The sequence below is a fragment of the Phyllostomus discolor genome, chromosome 4 (assembly GCF_004126475.2).
Source record: "Phyllostomus discolor isolate MPI-MPIP mPhyDis1 chromosome 4, mPhyDis1.pri.v3, whole genome shotgun sequence".
NCBI lineage: Eukaryota > Metazoa > Chordata > Mammalia > Chiroptera > Phyllostomidae > Phyllostomus > Phyllostomus discolor.
In genome coordinates this window covers 32,735,121-32,758,087 of record NC_040906.2, presented here as the reverse complement: position 1 = coordinate 32,758,087, position 22,967 = coordinate 32,735,121, and the positions used below count along the sequence as shown (strand labels likewise).

Below are 22,967 nucleotides of genomic sequence, written 5' to 3'. Positions count from 1 at the left end.
ATAAACAAGATCAAAATTATGATAAAAACAGAATACAAAACTATTTCAGACTACTTAAAGACCATGACAAAAAGTTAATATTCGTTGTAATCAACCTGATGAGTCAAAAATAATAAAAAATACTAAAATGACTAATTTGGAAATAATGTTTACAACTCATTAAAACCCTTCTTAGAAAAAATTCTTAGCCTTTGATGCAGAGGAAAATTCTGACTACAACATATCAAAGTGTTATTATAAACATCTCTATTCTTAAAATGTCAGCTTTTATAACATTTACAACAGCCTAAAATAGCTAACAACTGGAATCAATCATTTTCTGAAGGAAAACATTTGAGATAAGTTTTTCTACTTGATATAAAGGTTATTTTAGTTCTACAGTTTCAATACTCTATTAGCCAAATGTCATATGATTTTTTTTCTCTAGAAAAAAAATTTCTTAGATTTCTCAAATCTAAGTTTGAATATTAAAGCTCTTACCATACGACAGTTCGTTTTTAACCCTAAACTGTTCTGGAATATCATCCTCCTCCTTCAGGCTCAGATGGAACGATGGAGCTGCCTGCTGCCACTGGGGCTTGGTACTAACCTGCCATGTGGGATTTAAATAACATTAATAAAACAAGATCAGAAAAAAACTCTTTTCTAATGAAATGCATGAGTATTTATAAACAACAGACAGTTTCTCGAACAAATCAGGGTGTCTGGAAAGAAGGCACAAGCCCTCAACTGCAGATCTTATTCGAGCCTGGGACTGGCCATGCGATGAGACATCTGGAAGTCATTGTCAAAGGCTCTTCTGCTGGTTTGATGTGCACCTGCAACTAACACTGTGGACTAATGAGTTCCACTATATGCCAGCTCCAAATGGCTTCCTGTCCTCATGGCTTTAAGTGTCTCTAGATTACTCTGGAAACTCAGACATTTATTCCACCATTTAAAGCAGGGGTCCTAAATTCTTGTACTTATACCAATTGAGGCAGGTATCATAAAAGACGGAGGAAGGCTGGTGTTGAGAGCTACCGGCACTAGGTTTCAGCGCTGGGAGACAATGGAGGGGCAGGGACTGTGGCAGACCGAGGAACAACTAAGTCTTTCAAAAGGCAACAACTGATTAGCTCGAGCCAGTTACTGCACTACCAGACCACAGACCCACTGTCACTGGAATCCATGGCTCTTCAGTAGGCACAGACAGAAGGAAATTAAAGTAAAATGTACTAATTTTTTAATGCTGACAATTGAGTCGACATCTTCCTTTCAGATGAAGACCAACTGGCTGGCCAGTGGTTCTATCAGCTTCTCTTCTTCCCAGTTTTACTTTCCCCAGTCCTTTACTCCTGCTTCCAAATAAACTATCCACTTTCGAGTCCTTGTTTCAGGCTCCTCTTTAACAGGAAAACAGGCTAAGACAATGTGTAAATGAATGCTCTTCCATCCATCCACCTGCCTTTCCCTCTTTCCCCTCTCATCTGGCTCCATGAAGGGTTGAAGATTTGTGGAAGTGCTTTGGGTGAGAGGTGCAGAAAGGGTAAGAGTCAGGTCACGGCTCACAGTGGCTGGGAGCCGCCAAAGCTGAGTCACCTTGGTTTCAACAAGCATCAGCCCCAGAAGCATGAGGTCTATAATGAAAATCACTCTTGGTCTTAACTACTGCCAGAAAACTGTATTTAATTAAGTCTAAACCTTAACATTCAAAAGAAAATGCTTTTTAAAAAATAACGGATTTTTAAAAAAGCATCTTAAAATTCGTATTTCCTTTAAAACACATAAAACTCAAAGTATGCTGAAAATGTAATATACGGCCAAATATGAACATAAAACCAGGTTTAAATCAGCCAACAAAAATATTGTAGACTATTGCATGCCCTGACAAGAAACTCAGCCACTCAGTGTTAAATAAAGTTAAGTTTACATTTCTAAGCCTTTATACTAATAAGAGACAACAAATGAAAAGCAATTTTTTTTGGTTTTAAAATATGTTAAATATTTAAAGAGAAAATAAAATGTCTATTCCATTTCAAGTCTTGTCTTTTAAACTAGAAAATTTAAAATAGATTTTGCAGAACTAGGGAAATCACACTATAGCTCAGTTCTACAGAAAGTGGCATGATAATCAGGCTATCAAAACATATTTTCTATTAAAATGTGCATTTTGGAATATTCAATATAATTGCATCAAAGGATATTAATTCAAGTTTCTAAGTAAAACATGTCTTTCCTTTTAAATTATCAGAAATCTCTTATAAACACACATTCAGTTTCATAGTTTGTTCTTAGCTATTATAATATCTTTCAAAAATAATGCTTGGTTAAACATTATGCTAAGTGAAATAAGCCAGACATAAAAGGACAAGTATTCTATGACTTTACTCATTATGCACAGCCTAGAGCAGTCAGATACACAGAGAAAGTAGAATGAATGGTGGGTGCCATGAGATGGGAGGAGGGACAGTAGGGGTTACCATTTAATGGGTCAAGTTTCAGTTTGGGAAGATGAAAGGGTAATTGAAATACATGGTGGTGATGGCTGCACAACAATGTGAATATGCTTAATGCCAGTGAACTACAGTTCAATTGAAAATGGTTACAATGGTAAATTTTATGCTGTGTATATTTTATCACACGCACGCACACACAAATAATGTTTGCACTGAGCCTCCACTTATGCTCACTTCCAGAAGTCACGAGAGCATAATTCAATGGCATTGGATGCAACAAAATTACTAGATAGTAAAATTTATTACAGTAAAGTATATCCGACTCAGCACTTATCAGCTGAAAATGTTTATTAACTGCCTCTTTCATAGGACAATGACAATTTATAGTCATAATAGGAAAATAAGATGGAAAGTTCTGAGGAATCCTCTGTGAGGCAGCAGTTCACTATTGGAAGACACATTTCAAAGGTCATCAGTTCTGCTCATGTTTAAGTTCAGAAACTGAGGACCAGAGAGCTCAGTGGCCACCTCAGGTCACAGAGCCATTAGGGACGAAGCTGTCGCCTGCCTCCATTTCCCAACTCCAACACTGATATACTTTCTGCTAGTCCGTCTTAGAAATTCCTTTACCCAGAACATTTAGATACTCTGTATATGATGAGGAAATTATATTTTACAGTTACTTTACTAAGATAGTTATTTTTCCTAATATGTGTACCTTATAGAATTTGTCCATCAGAAAACAATCAAATGGAGCACAAAATTCAAAATCAGAAAGTTAGCTACTTGCAAGTTTGAAAACTAATAAACACTTTTAAAAGAGCAAAAATGCATTGACAGTGTATAGGTAAATTACCATAGCCAACTGTGGTAAAACTCTTCCTGACATCTTGGTTTTTTCTTTGCTGCCTGGTTTATCCTGCACAAAAAAATATGGGGTGGGGAGGGGTGCAGAAAACTCTGTTAATGAAAAAATTGAATCACTCAACCAATTTTTCAGCAGTTTGTCATAAAGTAAGGCGCATACTATCTAAAATATTCAAAGACATACTCTATGACTTTTTAAATTGTTAAAGTTTGTCTTAGAATTGCTTTCTTTACAGCCAGGAAAGAAGTAAAAAACAGTACCCAACAAGACTAGTCAGAAAGCTCTAAAAAGTGTGCAAAGCCTTTTATCAATTACATTATCTTTTAGGGATTTATCTGAACCTAGTCGGCTCCACCTCTAGTCCCCATCACCAAAGTATCAGTTTTGTCCTCTTGACAGCCAGAAGGCTCTACTTCCTAAGCTCAGAATGAAATCCAGATAACACACACCTTCAAGTTACCGTAAATAGCATTTGTACTTTTTAGCAAGAACTTTCAGAGAGAAGTGCTGCTATCTCTTTTGAATAGAGGGTGATTCCATTGTAGAAATTTCCTCCAGGTAAGAGGAAGCACTGTTGAAAAGGATACTTTGATTTATAAAGCAGATAACATGAGTTGTGCCTTTTGCCAATTGTCAATGTATTGCCTCTCAGCTCTGAATCTACCTTTTTTGCCCTCCTTTGTGATTCTTGAGAAGAACCCTCTAACATTTCTCCTTTACCTACCAGTATTCATATTATAAAAGGTGCTAAAAGAAAAAAAAGTATAAAGGACCCATGGACAAAGACAAGGGGGGAGGAAGGGAGGATTGAATGTGGGAGGTAGGGGTGGGTAGGGTGGGGGAGAGTGTAATGGGAGGAAAATGGGGACAACGGTAATTGAACAATAAAAAAAGAAAAAGAAAAAAAATGAAAAAAATGTAAGGGAAGGGCCTTTGCTCCCTGGTCCCAGTGCTTTCTCTCACATTGCCCCCCGCCCCCACCCTGTGTGGCTGCCAGCAGTCAGCCTCTGTCAGTGCCCTTGGGCACCTTCCTGGCCGGTGGCAGGCGCCCTCCAGCAGGTTTCAGTGGCATTCCTAAGGGTAACTTTCCCACACTGCACAAAGGGAGCCCTCCCTTCCAACTTTCCAGCATCCCAGCAGAGGGTTTCTCACTTCCCGCCCAGGCCTGGAACACCCCACAAATGATGTCCCACGTGGTTCACAGCCACAGCTTCCCCAGGAGGTCTTCATCAAAGCTTCAGGGAAGGGTTAGATCTTTCAAGTTTCTTCCTTGAGTACTCCCTCTTAGACCTAAAGGGAAAGGCTACTCCTTACGTCTGCTAATCACATATTCCTTAAGGCCTCATTATCCAAAACAGCACCTACTAGCCACCTCTAGCAATGGACCTCTTGTACTGTTATTCATCTGAAATGAGATGTGCTTAATTGTAAGCTACATACTAGATTTTTAAGACTTAGTACAAAATACAACGAATATAAGTTATCTTCTCAATGATTCTTGGTATTGATTATATTTTATGAGTATATGGATTAGAGTATGTGCTACATATTAAGTTTACATAAATTATCTCATTTAACTCTCTTTCAGACTTTATGAGGTAAGTCGTGTTATACCACTTTTGTGCCTATTGTGTACATGAGGACTGTATGGAGGGGGGTCTATCCAGAAAGTATCAGGCCATGTGTGATGAAAAATATTAAGAGACTTTTTAAAATTTAATCTTTATTATATTTTCCATTTAGTTCACTTACATTCCCTTCCCCCAGCAACCACCACACTGTCCAGAAAAATAGAGACATTTATTGAGGAAGATACAAGATACAAGAAACCCTGCACATAGGAGGCAACTTGGAACCTCACGCAGTTCTACCAGCATCTCTTCCACTGTGCAAAACACGGTCTTCATCTTGCTGCGACTTTGCCGTACCTTCTTCGGGCGTGGAGAACCAGGCACCTTCCACTGGGATGACTGGGCCTTTGTTTCCAGGTCATAGCCATAAACCCAGCATTCATCTCTGGTTACGACCTTCTTGAAGAAATCGGGTTTATTAGTAGCAGTTTGAATCAAGTCATTAGCAACTGCAGCACAATGTTCCTTCTGCTTTGGCAGCAGAAACCACAGAACTAATTTTGCCACAACACATTTCATGCCAAGATCTGTGTCAAAATCTTGGACACAGTAGTTTTTAGAATCCCCAGGTCAGCTTCTAGCTCTCCCACTGTCAGTCACCGATTGTTGATTACAGCCTGTACACGTTCAACATTCTCAGGTGTTCTGCTTCTCGCAGGCCTTCCAGAATGTGGATACTTTTCAAGATTTTCGATCATCTTTGAAGCACTTGTGCCACACTTTTATTTGCACTGCACTCCTTGCATTGTCCCCAAAAGCTTTCTGAATCATGTAAATAGTTTTAAATGTAAACAGTTTTCACAGAGGAATGCTCAAGCTTAGCACAAAATCTGTTGCAGATTCATTGCCCTACTTGCTCAGTCATTTTGAATGTGACTGCCACACAGTACACATGCACACTCAGTGGTGTCTACCACCCCACTGACGAGTACAGTGAAGTCATCACTGTTCACACATGCATATTCCAGTCCACTGTCCTTGGCTGCCAGCTTACATCGATGTCACACAAACTGTTCTCATTATATTAACAATAGCTGGACATTTTCCCTTCTCTCTCACTCTTTCTGTGTGTGTGTGTGTGTGTGTGTCTCTCTCATATATATATATATATATATGAGACAGATATATATATATATATATATATATATATATATATATGAGATCAGTTGCCTCTCATACATACACACACACACACACACACACACACTAATATACACATACTAGTTTATGCCTCCACAAAGTGCACAGTCCAGTTAACATTAAAAACTACATGCTTCCATTATCCAGAATAGGAGACACTGTGGAGCAGAGTATTCAAAGAAAGTCTCAAAACAAGAAAGGATGGAAGCTAAGTCTTTTTTTTTAATTTTTAAAAAATTTTATTTATTTATTTTTAGAGAGGGGGAGGGAGAAAGAGAGGGAAAGAAGCATCACTGTGTGGTTGCCTCTCACATGTCCCCTACTGGGGACCTGGCCCACAACCCAGGCATGTGCCCTGACTGGGAATCAAACAGGCAACGCTTTGGTTCACAGGCGGGTGCTCAGCCCACTGAGTCACACCAGCCAGGTCAGGATGGAAGGTAAGTCTTGAAGCACAGTTGGATCTCCACAGAGGACAGCAAGGAGCTTACTGAAGGCAGAGGGAGCAACACAGGGGACAATTCGGGAGGAGATGCTGGAGCTGATGGTGAGGGCACTTGGCCCAACTGAAGTGGAAGGTACAACAATTCCCTTATTCAACAATGATTTATTGAACACTTACCATGTGTCAGGTTGTCTTTAAGGCACTAGAGCTTCAGTCATTGATAGAACAAAACCCCTCCATTGGTGGAACTTACATCTCATAGGGGTACAGACAGCCATCTCAGAATAAATGTATCATGTAATATCAGGAAGTAGTGAGTGCAATGGAGAAAAACTAAGCAGAGTAAAAGGATAGAAAGATAAGGTAGAACAGTGCTAAGTTAGCCGGGGTGGTGAGGCCTCTTTGCAGAGGTCATGTTCGAGTAGGAACCTAATCAGGGCCAAGGGAATGCTCGACAGGTGGGTGCTGTATGTGACAGAAGACATGGTGTGGGGGTTTGACTGGCCTGGCTGGCGACAGGGAACCTTTGTAGCCTCCTCTTGAGGTGACTTCCAGGCCCAGTTGGTGGAGAGGTCCCAGTTTACACCTGCTGCTCAGGCATACTTAGGAGAGCTTTCACTCTCAGTGGCATCTCAGTTTGGATGACAGATTACACTGTAACCTTACTAACATGCAAGGATATACAAAGAATTATTTCATAAATGGTCCTGGCCACAGTGAACAAGCTACACAGGAAGAAAACTAGATCAGCTGTGAGGACAGTTTGGCAGCTTTTTAATCCAGGCAACTCGATTTAAAGAAAATGCTAGTAAACTCAAGGTCACCTTGACCTCCCTAAGGCGTAGCCATAATTATCCTCTCGCCTGGCCAGGAACACCTGAAAGTCACTTAATAGGGACTTTTGAATGGGGCTTTGTCTTAACTTTCAAATCCCCATGAATACAGCCCAAACTACTTCATCCCCCAGCCTCTCTCACAGTTACTTCCTCACTGTATGACCTGAGCCAGACAATGAAGTGAGTGGGGCAGGCAGCTCAGAGCTGGTGCACCTCCCCCATCACTCCCTCACCCCAGCCTCCCACAGCAAGGAGGCCAGGTGGTCCTGCTGGCTCCCCGACCCCCTCCCACCTCATGTGAGCAAGGGTAATCTTTGTTGGGTTAAGTCTCCGAGATGTCAGGGGTGTGCCTGTTATGCCAGCCAGATTAACTACCCTGATGAATGGAACTGCCAGTGTCCCCTCGCTATCTTCCTGTTAAAATCTGGCACTTTCTTCAACTACTAACAAAAGAGTTTAGCTTTCTTTCTTAACTACAATTGCAGATGATTTCCTCTGAATATAAATAACACTGTTTTGGTAACTCTCTTATTATTTAAATTATGTCTGGAATATATTTGTGTCTCCTACCACTTACTTTGCTCCATCTCAATTTACTAAGTCAGTCTTATAGAACTGGAAAAACTGGCTTGAAAATAATTTTAACTTTACCTTAAAAATGTAAATTGGGCCCTGGCTGGCATAGCTCAGTGGATTGAGCACGGGCTGCGAACCAGGCATCACAGGTTCGATTCCCAGTCAGGGGACATGCCTGGGTTGCAGGCCATGGCCCCCAGCAACCGCACATTGATATCTCTCTCTCTCTCTCTCTCCTTCCCTTCCCTCTCTAAAAATAAATAAATAAAATCTTGAAAGAAAAAGTAAATTGGTTAATCAAGCCCTTAAAAAAATAAAAAGAATTGCAATGAGCTTCAGACAGCACTGAGGAAAGTACGAACATCAGATTAGGTGAATGTTTCATACACATCCAGTGTTGTACTCAAAATGGCTCTTTTCTGCTGTTTCCAGTGACCACAGGATGTGAAGGGACACATGAGCACATTTTCAAGCTAAAATGTGCAATGGGGTTCTCAGAGCAAAAGGCTTCCCTTTGGGTGGAATGAGGGTGTAGCAATGGCCTGATAGAATGTAGTTGTAGATGATTAAGGGGGAAGATTCTGGGATACATGGTCCAAGACCCTAGAATTTTCATACTAGGATGCAGAGCAACCCAAATGAGGTGTATGGTACTGGAGCCAAGACAAATGTGCAAAACATCTTGCTCGACCCAGGTCTCCCACACAAACCCCCGCACACCTGACTCCTTCCGGCCTCACTCAGCCCATCGTGCTCTCACCCGACCCAACCCCCACGTCCTCAGCACCGTGAGTGGAGAAGGGCGGCGAGGCCCTTAATATTCCTTTCTTATACTGGAGTGCCAAATACATATCTCACAGAATATTTTGTAAGTAGTGGTTCTCTGGCTAACCAAGAAGAGCAGCCACTCATAAGCCAGAACACCATCTAGCTGAACAATATCGTCCTTCAATAAAGCTAGAGGGGTGGATTTAAAAATAGCATCTACACATTTTTTAATGCCAACAAGCAAGTCTATTTTAGTCTGAATGTTTTTTTCAATGATAACTTAGGCATACATCGCCCTTTCCCTCTGCTTTGGCACTCTTGTGAGGTAGGGCTTAGGGGAATTCCACTGACTTTTTTTAATCCTCACCTGAGGATGTGTTTATTCAGGGGGGGGGGGGGCGGTGTTCATTAGGGGGGGGGGTACAGTAAAGGGTACAGACATGGATATGAGAGAAAACATACATCAGCTTCCTCCTGTACTGTCGGGGCACGAACCTGCAACCTAGGTGTGTGCCCTGAATGGGGATTGATCCTGCAACCTTTTAGTGTCCAGGACAAGGCTCCAATCAGCTGAGCCACTTGTCCAGGATGCACTGCCTTTATTATCAGACAAATCTTGTGCCTCACATTCTTTCCCATCCTCAGGGCCTCACCTCTGATTCCAGACATAGCTGCAATGAGCAGTTCTCTGCTGCCTTCAGTTCATTCAGGAATGACAGTGTTTTGTCTCGGGAAAATGTTTGTTGCTCTCTGCTGTGGGGCGTCTCCAGTGTCATGGGAATCTCAGGGTGGCCCACTCGGCACATACACAGGAGTTGCCAGAATTGGACAGGACATCTTCTGGAGCAACCTCCACCAGCTTCAAATGAGAGTTGATGGATAAATGCTGACCCTGATCATCTTCAAGTGGACAATTCCAGAAGGCATTCTCTATGTTCCTCAGAAAGTCATGGCAGATCACCCCAGTTGCCTCGTATAACAGGCAACTTGGTAACAAATTGGCTTCACTGTCTTCCTAGCTTTACTCTCCCCGATCCCTCACTCCTGCTTCCTTCCAATTAAAATGCATACAAGTCCTTCTCCAGGCCCATCCTTCACTTGAAGACAAGCTAAGACAACTTAAAAATCAGTGATCTTCCATCTTTCTGTCTGCCCTTCCATTTTTTCACTCTCACCTTGCTCCATAAAGGACTCAAGGTTCATGGGAGTGCAGTGAGTGAGGTGTGCACAGACAGAGATGCGACCTGGTCACCAGCTCACTCAGGCTGGGAGCCGCCAGTGCTGGGTCGCTTTGATTTCAGCTACAGGGGTCATCTCTGGAAGCACAGAGGTCTGCAACGGAAATCTCTCTAGAGGTCTTAACTACTATCCGAAATGTTTATTCAAGTACAAACCTGAATATTCAAATGAAAAAAATTTGTATTAAATGGATTTTTTTTTAGTATTTTAAAATTTTGATTTATCTTAAAAGACATAAAACCCAAAGGATATGGAAGGAAACTACAAGATACAGTTAAATATGAACACAGTATAAGGTTTAAATGGGTCAAACAAAAGCATTGTAGATAATTATATGCCTCATTGCCTAGAAAAGATTATTCATCTCAGCCACTGAACATTTATTCAGTGAGTGAATTTAAATTTAGCTGATATTTCTACACCTACATACTAGTAACATTTAAAAAAACTAACAGCCCTGGTCCGTGGCTCAGCAGGTTGGAGGGCTGACGAGGCTTGATCTCCAGTTGGGACGTGTACAGGAAGTAGCCTAGCGATGTCTCTCTCTCATCTCTCCTCCTCTCTCTCTCTCTCTCTCTCTCTCATGAATAAACATATTCTTGGAGGAGGATTTTTAAAAACCTAACAGCAATGTTTTCTTCAGTTTTTAAATTTTTTAAGTTTTTAAAGAGAAAATGTCTATTCCATTTCAGGTCACTGCCTTTTAAACTAGAAAAATTAAAATAGATATTTACAGAACTAATGAAAAAAGATGCTATGATTTATTTCATAGACCATGGTGTGATAATCTTGGCATTATTTAAAAAATAGGTTCACACATAAAACATGTACTTTCAAATGTTCAGAAACATTCACCTGCAAATTTTTCATTCAAGTTTTTTTCAGGCTGAAAGAATCTTGTATTTCAAATTATTAGGAATCTTCTTTGTATAAAGCAAAACAGGTTCCATTTTATAGCTCATTCTGAGCTTTTAAACTATGTTGCAAAACAAATAATGTTTGCATTGAACTTCCACTTAAACTCAGCTTCCAAGAATCACAAGAGGGTAACTCAATTATTAAACTCAATAATTAATAGATAGTAAATTTTATTGCAGTAAAACCTTGTCCAGCACATTATAAACTAAGCATATACTACCTTTCTCTTTGCCACAAAACAACAATAATTCAAAGTGAAAACAATGAAAAAGCTGCAGTACAGCATTTTAGTGCTGGACAGAGGCGTCTCCTCACAGATCATCAGATCAACACCAATTCAGAGACACTAGGGCTTTGCGCGGCAAGTGATCCCCTGACGGTCAAACAGCCACTAGTGACAGAATGGTGACCCACATCGTCTCCTGACTCCAACATGCCTTTTACTAGAGCATCTTCAAAATTCATTTATTCGTAAGACTCAAATATTGTGTATAGCCTGCATATTATAGCTTATACTTCATTCATTAAGATAGTTATTTTCCCTAAGGTGTGTACCTTATAGATGATCTCCATCAGAAAAAAAATTTAAATGGAGCACAGAAACTCAGAATCAGAAACTCTTTAAAATCAGAAACTCAGTAACTTATTTACAAGTTTGAAAACTAAGAAACTACATTATGATAAAATAATAAAGTATGATGATATAAAGTATGATGACATATTGGTAAATTACCGTAGACAACTGTGGTAAAAATCTTACTGGTGTCTTGGATTTTCCTTTGCTGGTTGATTTATCCTGCATGAAAAATATAAAAAACAAAACTGTTTGTTAATGCTGAAACTCATTCACTCAACCAAATATTACAGTGTCTAATATAAGGCAAAACCCGTATCATCCAAAATACACTAAAACACACATCACAGATGGTATTGTATTGTGTACAGAAAATCCTAAGGAATCCATATAAAATATCAGCACTAATGAGTGAAGTCGGTGAGGTTATAGGATATAAGATTGATACACAAAAACCTATTGTACTTCTAGACACTAGCAATAAATAATGCAAAACTATATGAAATAAATCCACTTACAACAGCATCAAAAAGCATAAAATACTTAGAATAAATTTAACAAAGAAAATGAAAGACATACAATGAAAGCTATGAAACATTATTGATAGAAAATTTAAAATACTTTAGTAAATGGAAAATCATCCCATGCTCATGGATCAGAAGACATTTCTTAAGATGCAAGACTTCCGCCCATAATCTACAGATTCAACACATTCCCTATCACAATCTCAAGTGCTTTTGTTTTTTGGTAGAAATTAACAGGTTGATCATAAAACTCACATGGAAATGTAAGGGACCCAGAACAGCCACACAATCTTGGAAAGGGAACCGAGTTGGTAGACTCATATTGCTAGATTTCACAACTTACTACAAAACTACAGTAATGAAGATAGCATAAGATTAAATGTATGGATCATAATCAACAAAAGAAAAAAGCTCACAAAATATAACCAGAGACACTGAAAGTAAGAACAATCTGACAGTAACTGGAGGGGAGGTGGGAGGGGATAATGGGGGGAAGGGTTTTCAGGAACTACTATAAAGGTCACATGGACAAAAACCAGGGGGAGGGTGCAAACAAGGAAGGAGGGGGATTTGGCTGGGGTTGGGGGAGTGGTGGTGGGGGGGGGATACAGACAACTGTAACTGAACAACAATAAAAATGAATAAAAAATTAAAAAATAACATACTGAATGTAAAACGTAAATAAACAATTTTTTAAAAAAGATTAAATGTATAGATCAAAAGAACAGAATTGGGAGTTCAGAAATAAATGCATACATTTAAAGGCAACTGATTTTTTTTTTATTTTAATCATTGTTCAAGTACAGTTTTCTCCCCCCTACTCCCATTCCAGCCCACCCACCCAACCCTCCCCCCTTCCCCCCCATTACCCCCCACCCCTAGTTTTTGTCCATGTGTCCTCCAAATTTGTTCCTGTAAACCCTACCCATTCCCCCCTGAAATTCCCTCTTCTCTCCCCTCTGGTCACTGTCAGACTATCCCCTGTTTCAGTGTCTTTCGTTATATTTTGCTAGTTTTTTTGTTTTGTTGTTTAGATTCCTGTTAAAGGTGATATCATGTGGTATTTGTCTTTCACTGTAAAGGCAACTGATTTTTGACAAGGATGCCAAGACAATTCCATGGGGAACTGGTCATATCTTCTGAGAATTTATCTGAATCTAATTGGCATCGAAAGTTTACTCAGCCCTGGCTCCCTTTTCCATGGCTAAAACTTTTTTTCCCAGAGTTCTCCACTTCCTTAGGTGACAATGTATTCAGGTCAATGCACCCTGCACCCTCAAATTACTGTAAGTAACATGTGTACTTTTTAGCAATAACGTTTAGGTAAGAAGGTCTTTACCTTCTTTGCACTAGAGAATACCAGGTAAGAAGCAACACTGTTGAGAATGATTCTTTGAATTATAAAACAGACAACATGAGTGGTGCTTCGGCCACTTGTCAATTTCTTGCACCTCATCATCAAACCTATGCTTTCTGCCTTCCTTTGTGATTGCTGAGCAGGGCTCTATAAGACATCTCTCCAGCTGGCACAGTATTTATAAAGGGTTCAAAAAGAGACACTGTAAGAGAAAGGGAATTTTCTTCCTGGGTCCAAGGACTGCTTCTCGTTGCTCCCACGCTGCGGCTGCCAGCAGTCAGCATCCTTGCCTGTGGGCACCTGCCCAGCCTGCGAGTGTGACTGGCCCTGCAGCAGACTCCTCCTAGACTCACTGCCATCCGTAAGCGCAGCTTTCCAGCACATTTCCCTCGCATCACACAGGGAAACCCCCTTTCAAACGTTTCAGTATACGAGCAGGTGTGTTGTTCACTTCCCACATTAATACTTTCCTCACTGATTTTCACAGCTATAATAATGCCCTGCTGTATGAATATGTACAATTTATCCATTCCATTCTTTTGTGAAAGAACATTTTAGCTTATTGCCAATGTCTTTCCATTACAAAAGAAGTTTCAATAAACGTCTTTTGACACATATTTTAGTATACACACAATTCTTGTATCTCACATACATCCATACGGTAAATGGGTATGATATTCACATAGTATACATGTGTGTATCTGCATATCTGTTTTTGTGTCCTTATTTAATTCCATTGCTATATTTTTCTATATGTAAATATATTGTATCATGTCTATTTTACTATGACTTCACAATAGGTCTTTAAATCTGTAAGACAATTTTCTCACTTTACTACTCTAAAAATTATGCATAATTTTGACCTTTAGTCTATCATGTGAATTTTAGAATCCACATTGCATGGAAAATTTTTGCAGTTTTAATAGAAACATATTGAATTTCTAAAATAATTTGGAGAAAACTGACATTATAATAACACTGACTCTTTCTCTTCATGAATACAGTATATTTCTTCATTCAGATCCCAGGAGTATAACCTTCAAAAACATTTTATAGTAGTCTTCATGTCTCATACATCTTTTGTTAGACTTATCTTCAAGTATAAAGGTTATGGATGGAAAAGCATTATAGGATCCAAACAACTGACTTAAAAACTTTTAATCTCAATGGATTAGTAAATAGGGAAATGTCTCTGAATGCTGCATAATAATTTCTGTGATGTGTCTTGTTTGCCCCAATCAAATCACCATGGATATCTTCCTGCTCTGTGACTGGAAGGCTGAATTCTATGTATGAGCATCATCTGGGTCCCCAGCCCCTCTGGCTTCCGGCAGGGATTAAGCAGTAAGAGGCACCAGTAGGAGACAAGAGAGACAGCAGAAGGAGCAAGGGTATAGGATTTCTTTCCCAGTACTCCCTGTTTTCCAACTTTCTGACAGTGGCTGAATTTCTCCAGAGCTCACCTTCTGCCAGGGAGCTACCATTCCAAGGCCCCAGCTAACATTCTGAGAATAGTGTTGTTTCTTTGACCCATCAGTCCTGGGAATGATAATGGCTTATCTATTGCTACCAATCCTTAAATGCCTCCTCATCCCTATTGGTTCCTCCCTTAACCTTGCCCACACCTCAGAAAATGCTCTGTTTAGAAGTTTTCTTCGGTTAACTCTCTTGAGCATGCCATCTGTTCCCCGTTTGGATCCTGACTAATCTAATTTTACATTACCAAAATCAAAATTTAGCTAAAGAGTCTAGGCCTTCCTTAAGTAGTCTGGTTTTGAACTTATTTTTTATTGTGCTAATTTTCAACTACTTGTCTATTGGAAGGGATGTTGTAAACCTCATATACTCCACATTTAACCACTCTCATCAAATGACTAGAATCTATGAACCTATGGCATGAATGTATGGTCAACTGAAACTCAGAATGCCTTATTTTAGGATTTTTACTAATTTAAAAATGAAATGAGCAACTGTAAAAGACTTATATTTATTTTAAATACCTAACTTAAGAACTCAGACTGCTATTTCTGAAAAATGCCAGGTTACTCTCAACCTTCCACTAATGAGATGAATATGCTAAAATCTCCTTCAGCAAACATGAATTACCACCTGCTTACTTTTTTCAAACTAAATGAATACATAAGTAAATGTCACATAAAATGGCATTTCCAAAATTTAATTCATTCCATTTGTTTTAGTTTGAATTATAAAAACTTTCGTCTTTTCAAAAGGAAAACTACACTCAAAATTAGCATAAATGAGAGTATAAAGAGTTTTAAAATTACAGACCAACTAACGCAGTAAGAGAGTCCTCTGCTGTTTAAAAATAGTAAATAGATGGATTCTGGCTCATTCTTTCAAGAGCCCACTGACATTTTTAATAATATATGTCCTTTGGGAGGGGTGAGGAAGGGATAATGGGTGTCATTTCTAAATAATACTTTTATTAAGATAAAGCAATACTTAAAATTTAACTGCCAGTAGGTTTATAGCGGACGCTTTTTAGCTGTAAATTGGTCAATTAGGGGCTTTGCAAAATAATAGCGATTCAGAAATGCTACTGCAAATACAATAAACATATTGTACATTTCAACATCGTGGAATGTGATTCAAGATCAGGCCAAAGACTAAAATGGGCATCAAGGAAGTAAGTTGCTGAATATATATTGACAATTTTTTTAAAGGACTTTGATTACAATACCACATAGAAAAAATCAGCACAGGCCATTAGTCTAATTGCTATTTTTCAGTAATCTGTATCTCAATTTTCTTTTGTTTTTGTTTGCTCATTTGCTCTATTACTACTAATTACTAATGGTGAGTGAATCTGGGGTTTTTTCTCCATAAACAAAACTCTTCATTTATTACACATTTCAATATAATGCTGAAGCCAAATTTTCTTGATCAGTTAGGCATTGACTACTTATTTAATTAAGTAATGACATTTTCTGTTAGTAATCTACAACCCAATGGTAGGAGAATAAATCACCTTTTAACACCATTTCCACAATTAATGCTAAGACAGAAAAAACTGTGAAGCATTGGAAAAAAAAAGAGTTATACTTTAGTGTTGAAAGACAGAAGCTAAGCAAAATTTGCAGGCTTAAAACCAATTGTTTCCTACTCAGTGCCCAGATATTAAAGCAGCCTTTTCCATATTCATCTTATAACACAGGTGGCAAACACAAGGCCCATGGGCTGAATCCCGCCCTCCACCTTGTTTTATCCCACCAGCAACTTGATTCTACCAGGCAGCAATACCAATCTCCTTGCCCCTAGTTAAGGAGTAGTTACATTTATACAGTCCCAAAATTACATTCGTCCCTTTGAAGGCAACCAGAAGACTAATGTGGCCCTGGCGGGGGGAATGAATTTCCAGTCTTACAGAGTTAGGGTCGTTTTCTAGCTAGCCAGAATAATGCCTAGGCTTAATGCTTTCCCATCTGCTCTGGTATTAAAAAGTTAGACCATTGTTTTGTATTTCTTTGGTTTACCATTTCCCTTAAGTCCAATAAAGAAAGAGTTCTGAAATGTAGCTATTGCAACATGCGTCTTTTATTACCATGCCATGGGGATATTTTCTTAAGAAAAAATTCCACTTACCAAACCCTTTCACATATGATTATGGTATGGTACGGGATGGTATGGTATGGTATCTTACTTGAACTTCACAACAATCTTAGAAAGGAGGAAACATTACTCTGATTTCCCCCTCCGCAGAGAAAGCTTAGAAAGACGAAATGATTTGCCCAAAGTAGCACAGCTAGAAAGGGGCTTCGATTCCAACCCAGAACCCAAACCCACTGCGACTCCCTGTCCACCTTCCCCGACCTAAACACACCCACAGTTAAGCAACCTGGGAACACTCTCCGGCTGTGGTTTAAACAGCAAGTGCACCGCTGGTAGAAACTATCTACTGATAGTTTCGTTGTTCTGACATCAGGGACGAACGGTAGGTAAGGAAACAAGAGTTTTCACCGAGAGCACTCAGTACCCTCGATCATAACTGGGGTGAAGGAGGCTGTACCCCGCGGGGTGACGACCGCGGAGTCTAAAGGGCCCGGGCTTCCACGTTTGAAATGCGAGGAGCCTTCCCGGCAGTGGGAGCCTGGGGGCGGGCCGCCCTCTCACCTGCTCGCTGCTCATGGCTGCGAGGTAGCGCTGGCGGCACCCAGTGGCTGCCGGATCGCTGCTGCGTGGCGCCCCCGAGACCGCTCGGACCAGAAATAAGACCCCCCCGAGAAAGCTGGCCTGCAGTCTCCGCTCTCTCCGCGCAGGGGCTGTTTAGCGTCCCGGTGGCGCTGTTGCTAAGCAACGGGTCAGCGCAGGTTCCATTTCCGGTCATGTGTGGCTCGCGGGAGAGCACCCGGAAACTGGTCGTGGGTCCGGAGGGAGCTTTCCAGACCTCTCAGCGCCGTTCTGAGCTAGGGACACCTTTGAGACTCGCTAGCATACAAAAGACATTGAAATGCAGGAGTACGGATGAGGTGGCTCAGGGAGTGTGTAGAACAAGGCAATATTTGAGAAACTGAGGGGCGGCGACCATGCAAAGAGAACTGCAAAGAAATGACCAGAGATAATTGGGAACTAAGAGTGCAGTGAATCCCCCTTTGACGGAGTGGATAGGTTTCTTGGAAACTGTAGCTTTAAACAAAAAGATGTATCAAGAAATCAGTTTTACTGTGGGCTAATTGAAGCTGGAATGCGGAAGAGCTGAAAAACCTCGCAGAAACAGCCTTCGGGGACAGTCAAATTTCAGTCAAATCCTGAAGGTAGGGGTGGGGTTTGGAGCATGGGTGAAGATGTAGAGTGCTTTCATAGCCCAGGGCATAGTGAAAAGACCTGAAAGCCAGCAGAGTGTACTAGAAGGTTGAGCCAGCCAAGAAGCAACAAAAAGCACTTAGGACATAGGAGAAGCAGGAAAAAAATGCTTCAAGAGCTGACACCACATGCAATAACCAGGAGACACGAAGATGTGATTGGTTAAAGTGGCTGTCAATGTGTTGCCAAAAGAACTCGTCCCAGCAGTTCCCAGGTGTTTAGAAGGAATTTTGAGTTCTTGGCAGAAATCCAACACGAACTGGCTTGCTTCACAGAGGGTACGAGTCCACAGGAGCAGGCCAACAAGGAATAGAAGAATTCACAGCAGCAGCCCAGAGATCAGCCTGAAGAAGTCAGCCATGCACCTCTCACCCTCCCCCACCAGCCAACTTATCCTTCTTTAGTCCTCTGCTGTGTCTCTAATTGAAATTAAAAAAAGATCAGGGTATTCTGACTTCCTACATTGTCTCTGCTAAACCTCCATTTCAAGCTCCCCTGGGGATCAAGTTCTTATTGGCAGAATCCTGTGTCAAAATTTATCTGCTCTACGGCACTTTGCCAAAATTTTGGAATGTAAAAACAATTTGATAAAAGTTGGCAAAGAACTCTTTTGTATTTGTCAGTTACTGTGATCCCTGTCAGCAAGAGAAATGCGGCTCCTGGGACTTAATTCCCGTAGTAATTCTCACAGTAATCAATGTCACCAATCAGGCTGAGGCTGAGATGTAATTCCTGTCCTCACCATTAAGGTTAAGGTCAGCTCAAAACCCTGACAAGAAAATATATGTCTATATAATATATAAATAAATAAAATAAAATGTTTATATATCAAATGTTATTTCTAGTACATATATATAATGTTAGAAATGAATTTTAGGTCACACGTGGTAGACCACTGGATCCCTCAAATTAAAGAAAGACATGTTATTTGTCTCAATGATTCTCTTAATGTTTAATTTGGGTAGAGCTATCTGTATGCTTTTGACTGCTAACCTGCATACAAATAGGGAAGTCCATTTTAAGAGGAGATGTCTGGGAACAGAAACTTGTTACCTCAGTTAACCAAATGTGAAAGCCCAAATGGAGAACAGAAATTAAGGTGTTGATATTTTGGTTCCCTGGGTGTCAAGTTCAGTTGTATTTATGATCTTGTGTTTCTCTCGTGGTTTGGGGTGTTTTTTTGCTGAGATGATTTTATTAGACATGAACCAAATGCTTGCTTAAGGATTTTATGTCCAAATTTGTGCTGATTCTTAGGGAATCTTTTATGAGGAAAACCTTTAAAATGTGTAAGCTTATGCAGCTGTTGAGCTATGCCTTATGATGTTATTTGTTACTACTTAATTTCTACCTCCTGCTTTGGACACTTCAGCATGTGTGGAAGGAAGGAGCGCTGGTAAGAGTTAGAAGTGCTCCTTTTGAGGCAAAGTGGCAACTTTTTCCCCCATCACCATTTATCCATCCCGTATCCTCCTCCACTCCCACCCATCCCCCTCTCCTATCCCCCCCATCCCACCCCAGCCCCTCACCCCCACCTGCCCCAGCAATCACCACACTGTTGTCCATGAGTCCTACTGTTGTGGGGCATGGTACGGTGCTGAGAAAAATCTGGTGTACAGCCTAAAGCACAGTCCAGACTCTGGAATCCTTTCCTCTGCCCATTGTTTTCTCTTCTGCAAACATACTCCAAAGACAAGGAAAACACTTATCCTCATCTCCCTCATTTTGTTCAACTGAGGAATATTTCTTGAGCACCTGCTTCAGCCTAGGTGCTGTTCTTGGCCTAGGAGATACAGGGGCAACCAAGATCCCAGCTCCTGTTCTAGCAGAGGGAAACAAAATTAGCAAGAAAACAATAGTATATTAATAATATACTATTATTCTATAATCTAAATAAAGTACTATACTATAATCTAAATAAATTATATATTTTAGACAGAGAAAAAGATAAGAAAATAAAACTGGGAATGGGAGGTATTGTATTCAAGGGAAAGTCTCTTTGAGGAAGAGGCATTTGAGATGAAACTTGAGTGACAAAAAAGGAGCCAGTCCTTTAAAGATGTCATGAATGGGTTTCCCAAGAAGTGGGTGAGCTCGTGGGAAGGCCTAAATCTGAGCAAGAGCTTCATGTGTATGGGGGCCTGAAGGAGGCAAAGAACATGGTAAGGAAGGATTTTATTTAATAAGGTGGAGAGGCCATGAATTGAAATGAGCCAGAGGGGAAGCAGGAAGGTCAATTAAGAGCCTATTGCTTATTTCATTTAGCATAATAATCTATGCTGTTGCAAAAGGTAAGGTTTCCTTTTTTTTTTTTTTTTTACAACCAAGTAGCATTCCACTGTGTAAATGTACCACAGCTTTTTTTATTTTCTCCTCTACTGATGGGTGCTTGGGCTGTTTCCAGATTTTGGTGAATCTAATGAACAAAATAAACTGATGAACAAAATAGAAACAGAGGCATGGACACATGGAACAGACTGACAGCTGTCAGAGGGCAGGGGGAAGGAGAATTGGATGAAAAAAGTGAAGGGGTTAAGCAAAAAAAAAACCCATATATAACACATAGACACAGACAACAGAGTGATGATAGCCAGAGGGAAAGGGGGCTGGGGAGGGTAGGTGGAGGTGGGCAGAGGGTGGGTGGCAGGGGGCAGAAAAAGACTTTGCTTGGGGTAAGGGGCACACGATGCAGTGTGCAGACGATGTTTTATTGACTCGCACACTTGAAACCTGTGTGCTTTTGTGAACCAGTGTCAACCCAATAAAGTCAATAAAAAATAATAATAACATAAACTTCCCACCCACTCTTCAAAGACCCTATTGGAGTAGGTCAGGGAAGTAACAACAAGGGCTTGAACTTGGGGGAAGTAATGCCCATGGAGCAAAAGGGACAAATTAGCGATGTATCTCAGAGTAAAACCTGATAGGACTTGGTGATGGACTATATGTAAGGAATGAGAATGAGTTAAAATGATTGCTAGGGGTTTTTTTGTCTGAGCTACTTGGTAGGTACTAGAAATTTTAAGATGGGAAGCTTGAGGTGTGGTGGGGAAGCCGCATGCTGAAAGCTGCAAGAAAAAATGGTTTTCAGAATCCTTATTGGAGATGCCTATTAGACACCCACGTGAGATGTGGAGGAGGCAGGGAGCCACGCAGCTCGAGGACCCCTCTGGTAAGGGCATAGGTTTAGAAGTTCATCCACAGATAGATGCTAATCGAAGCCATGAGCTTAGATAAAATCATCATGTGACAGAGAGTAACTAGAAACAGAAGGAAAGGTCGTCCAGGGATCAAGCCCCAAGGATCCCTTTTTCTCCTTCTGGACACGTAAAAGTTAAAAGTTACATATTTTTCCAACCCTTTAACAAAGAGTTACAGGAGCACAAAGTTAGAGTTACAACAGATACCTTAGATTCTAGAAGCTTACAAAATGTGCTTGACAATTCATGCATGTGGTATTTGTTTGTGAAAATACTGAGCTATATATGGACCAATTCCCACAAAAACAAATAACAGCACTGCTTTATTACTACACATTGACCTTCGACTAATCACAACCAGATCTGGAAAAATACAAATGATTGCATTTGGTTTCTTAGAACACTAGAGGGAGATATATTCACCTGCAAATCAGAGAGAAAACCCTTGTGTGTTTTTTTTCCCCATAGAACTGTTCAGTTACCATAGAACCATAAAATATCTTAGATTTTGATATTTTTGCAATAATCAAGAAGTTATTCATGTATTAAGCTTAAATAGATTACACATGCTTGGAAAGTAACCCAAATTTGTTAAACCAGGTTTTACTAAAAGGCTATTTTGTATGCCTTATCTTCACATGATACCTTAGTCATTTTTCTCTTGTGTGGTGTGAAGCAATAATATAAAAGTCAGTTAATTTTTATTTGAAGAAATATGCAAGTAACCCCAGGAATTCTGGTAATATGCTCACTGTAAGCCAAAGTGTCAAAAGTGTTGACTCTTGACCTTATGTCTAAAGACTTTGGGAATGTGCTGTACTTCATCACGCTTGGTGTTTTTCAGGTAGCATAAAGGTCATGGGCACTGACTTCATTCTGGACTTTTTATTTGCCCAATAAAATGCTCTTTGACTTTGCTAGGTAATCGCATAGATATGTAGTGTTTTCATGATTGCTTGCAGCAGCTAGAAAACTTTCTCTTTATTGACTTTGGTAATCTTTCCAAAGAACACACTGTGAAGCTGTCCTCTTTCCCTGACCAAAGGTTGAGGGAGAGCCCTCTCCAGCAGTTCTTAGCCTACCAAATATTTTATTTGACCTTGTAACTAATTTAATAAGTCCTCTTTTCTGTAACTTCAGTGCTGGTAGTTAAAGGGGAAAATGTGTTTTCTGTCTCTAGGGAAGAACATAGCGAAGGAAAAGAGGCTTTTTTCTGGAGTCAGAGCTGGTATGAATCCTGACTTGACATGGATGTTAACTAAACTTAGTGTGATAATCATTGCACAATATATACATATGTCAAATCATTATGGTGTGCAAGTAAAACTAAGACAATGGTATATGTCAATTATATCTCAGGAAAAAATCCTGACTTTGACTCGACTGGCTGGTGAAGGTAAAAAAGTTACCTTGCGTCCCTGAACTAGCATTTTCTTTTCTCTAAATTAGAAACACAACCTTTTTAAATTGTTGTGGGGATTGATTCGGATAATGTATGAGAAACATCCAGCTGAGCTCCTAGTAAAAAGCAGGCATTCCAGGTTCACCGGGCCTTCCTCTTTCCTTCCAGGTGAAATGCTTTATAAAATAACCCTATAAAATCATATGTTCATAGATTACGTGCTCTGAAGT

General features: G+C 40.1%; 1 protein-coding gene across 3 annotated transcripts in view; it reads right to left on the bottom strand.

The window, feature by feature from the left end:
- Positions 1 to 18,886, bottom strand: part of DNAH7 (dynein axonemal heavy chain 7) — a 229,811-nt gene extending 210,925 nt beyond the window's left edge. The window contains exons 1-4 of one of the 3 annotated variants that reach the window (XM_036023150.1): positions 17,446 to 18,885; positions 11,593 to 11,655; positions 3,295 to 3,357; positions 481 to 589 (exon numbers count right to left, since the gene is read on the bottom strand). In XM_036023150.1, the coding sequence (XP_035879043.1) occupies positions 481 to 589; positions 3,295 to 3,357; positions 11,593 to 11,655; positions 17,446 to 17,460 (250 nt within the window). In that variant the 5' untranslated portion in view covers positions 17,461 to 18,885. Of the gene's footprint in view, positions 1 to 480; positions 590 to 3,294; positions 3,358 to 11,592; positions 11,656 to 17,445 lie in introns of those variants that run through there. The other 2 variants (XM_036023151.1, XM_036023152.1) reach the window with 2 other exon arrangements.
- Between the last annotated feature and the right edge of the window lie 4,081 nt (positions 18,887 to 22,967).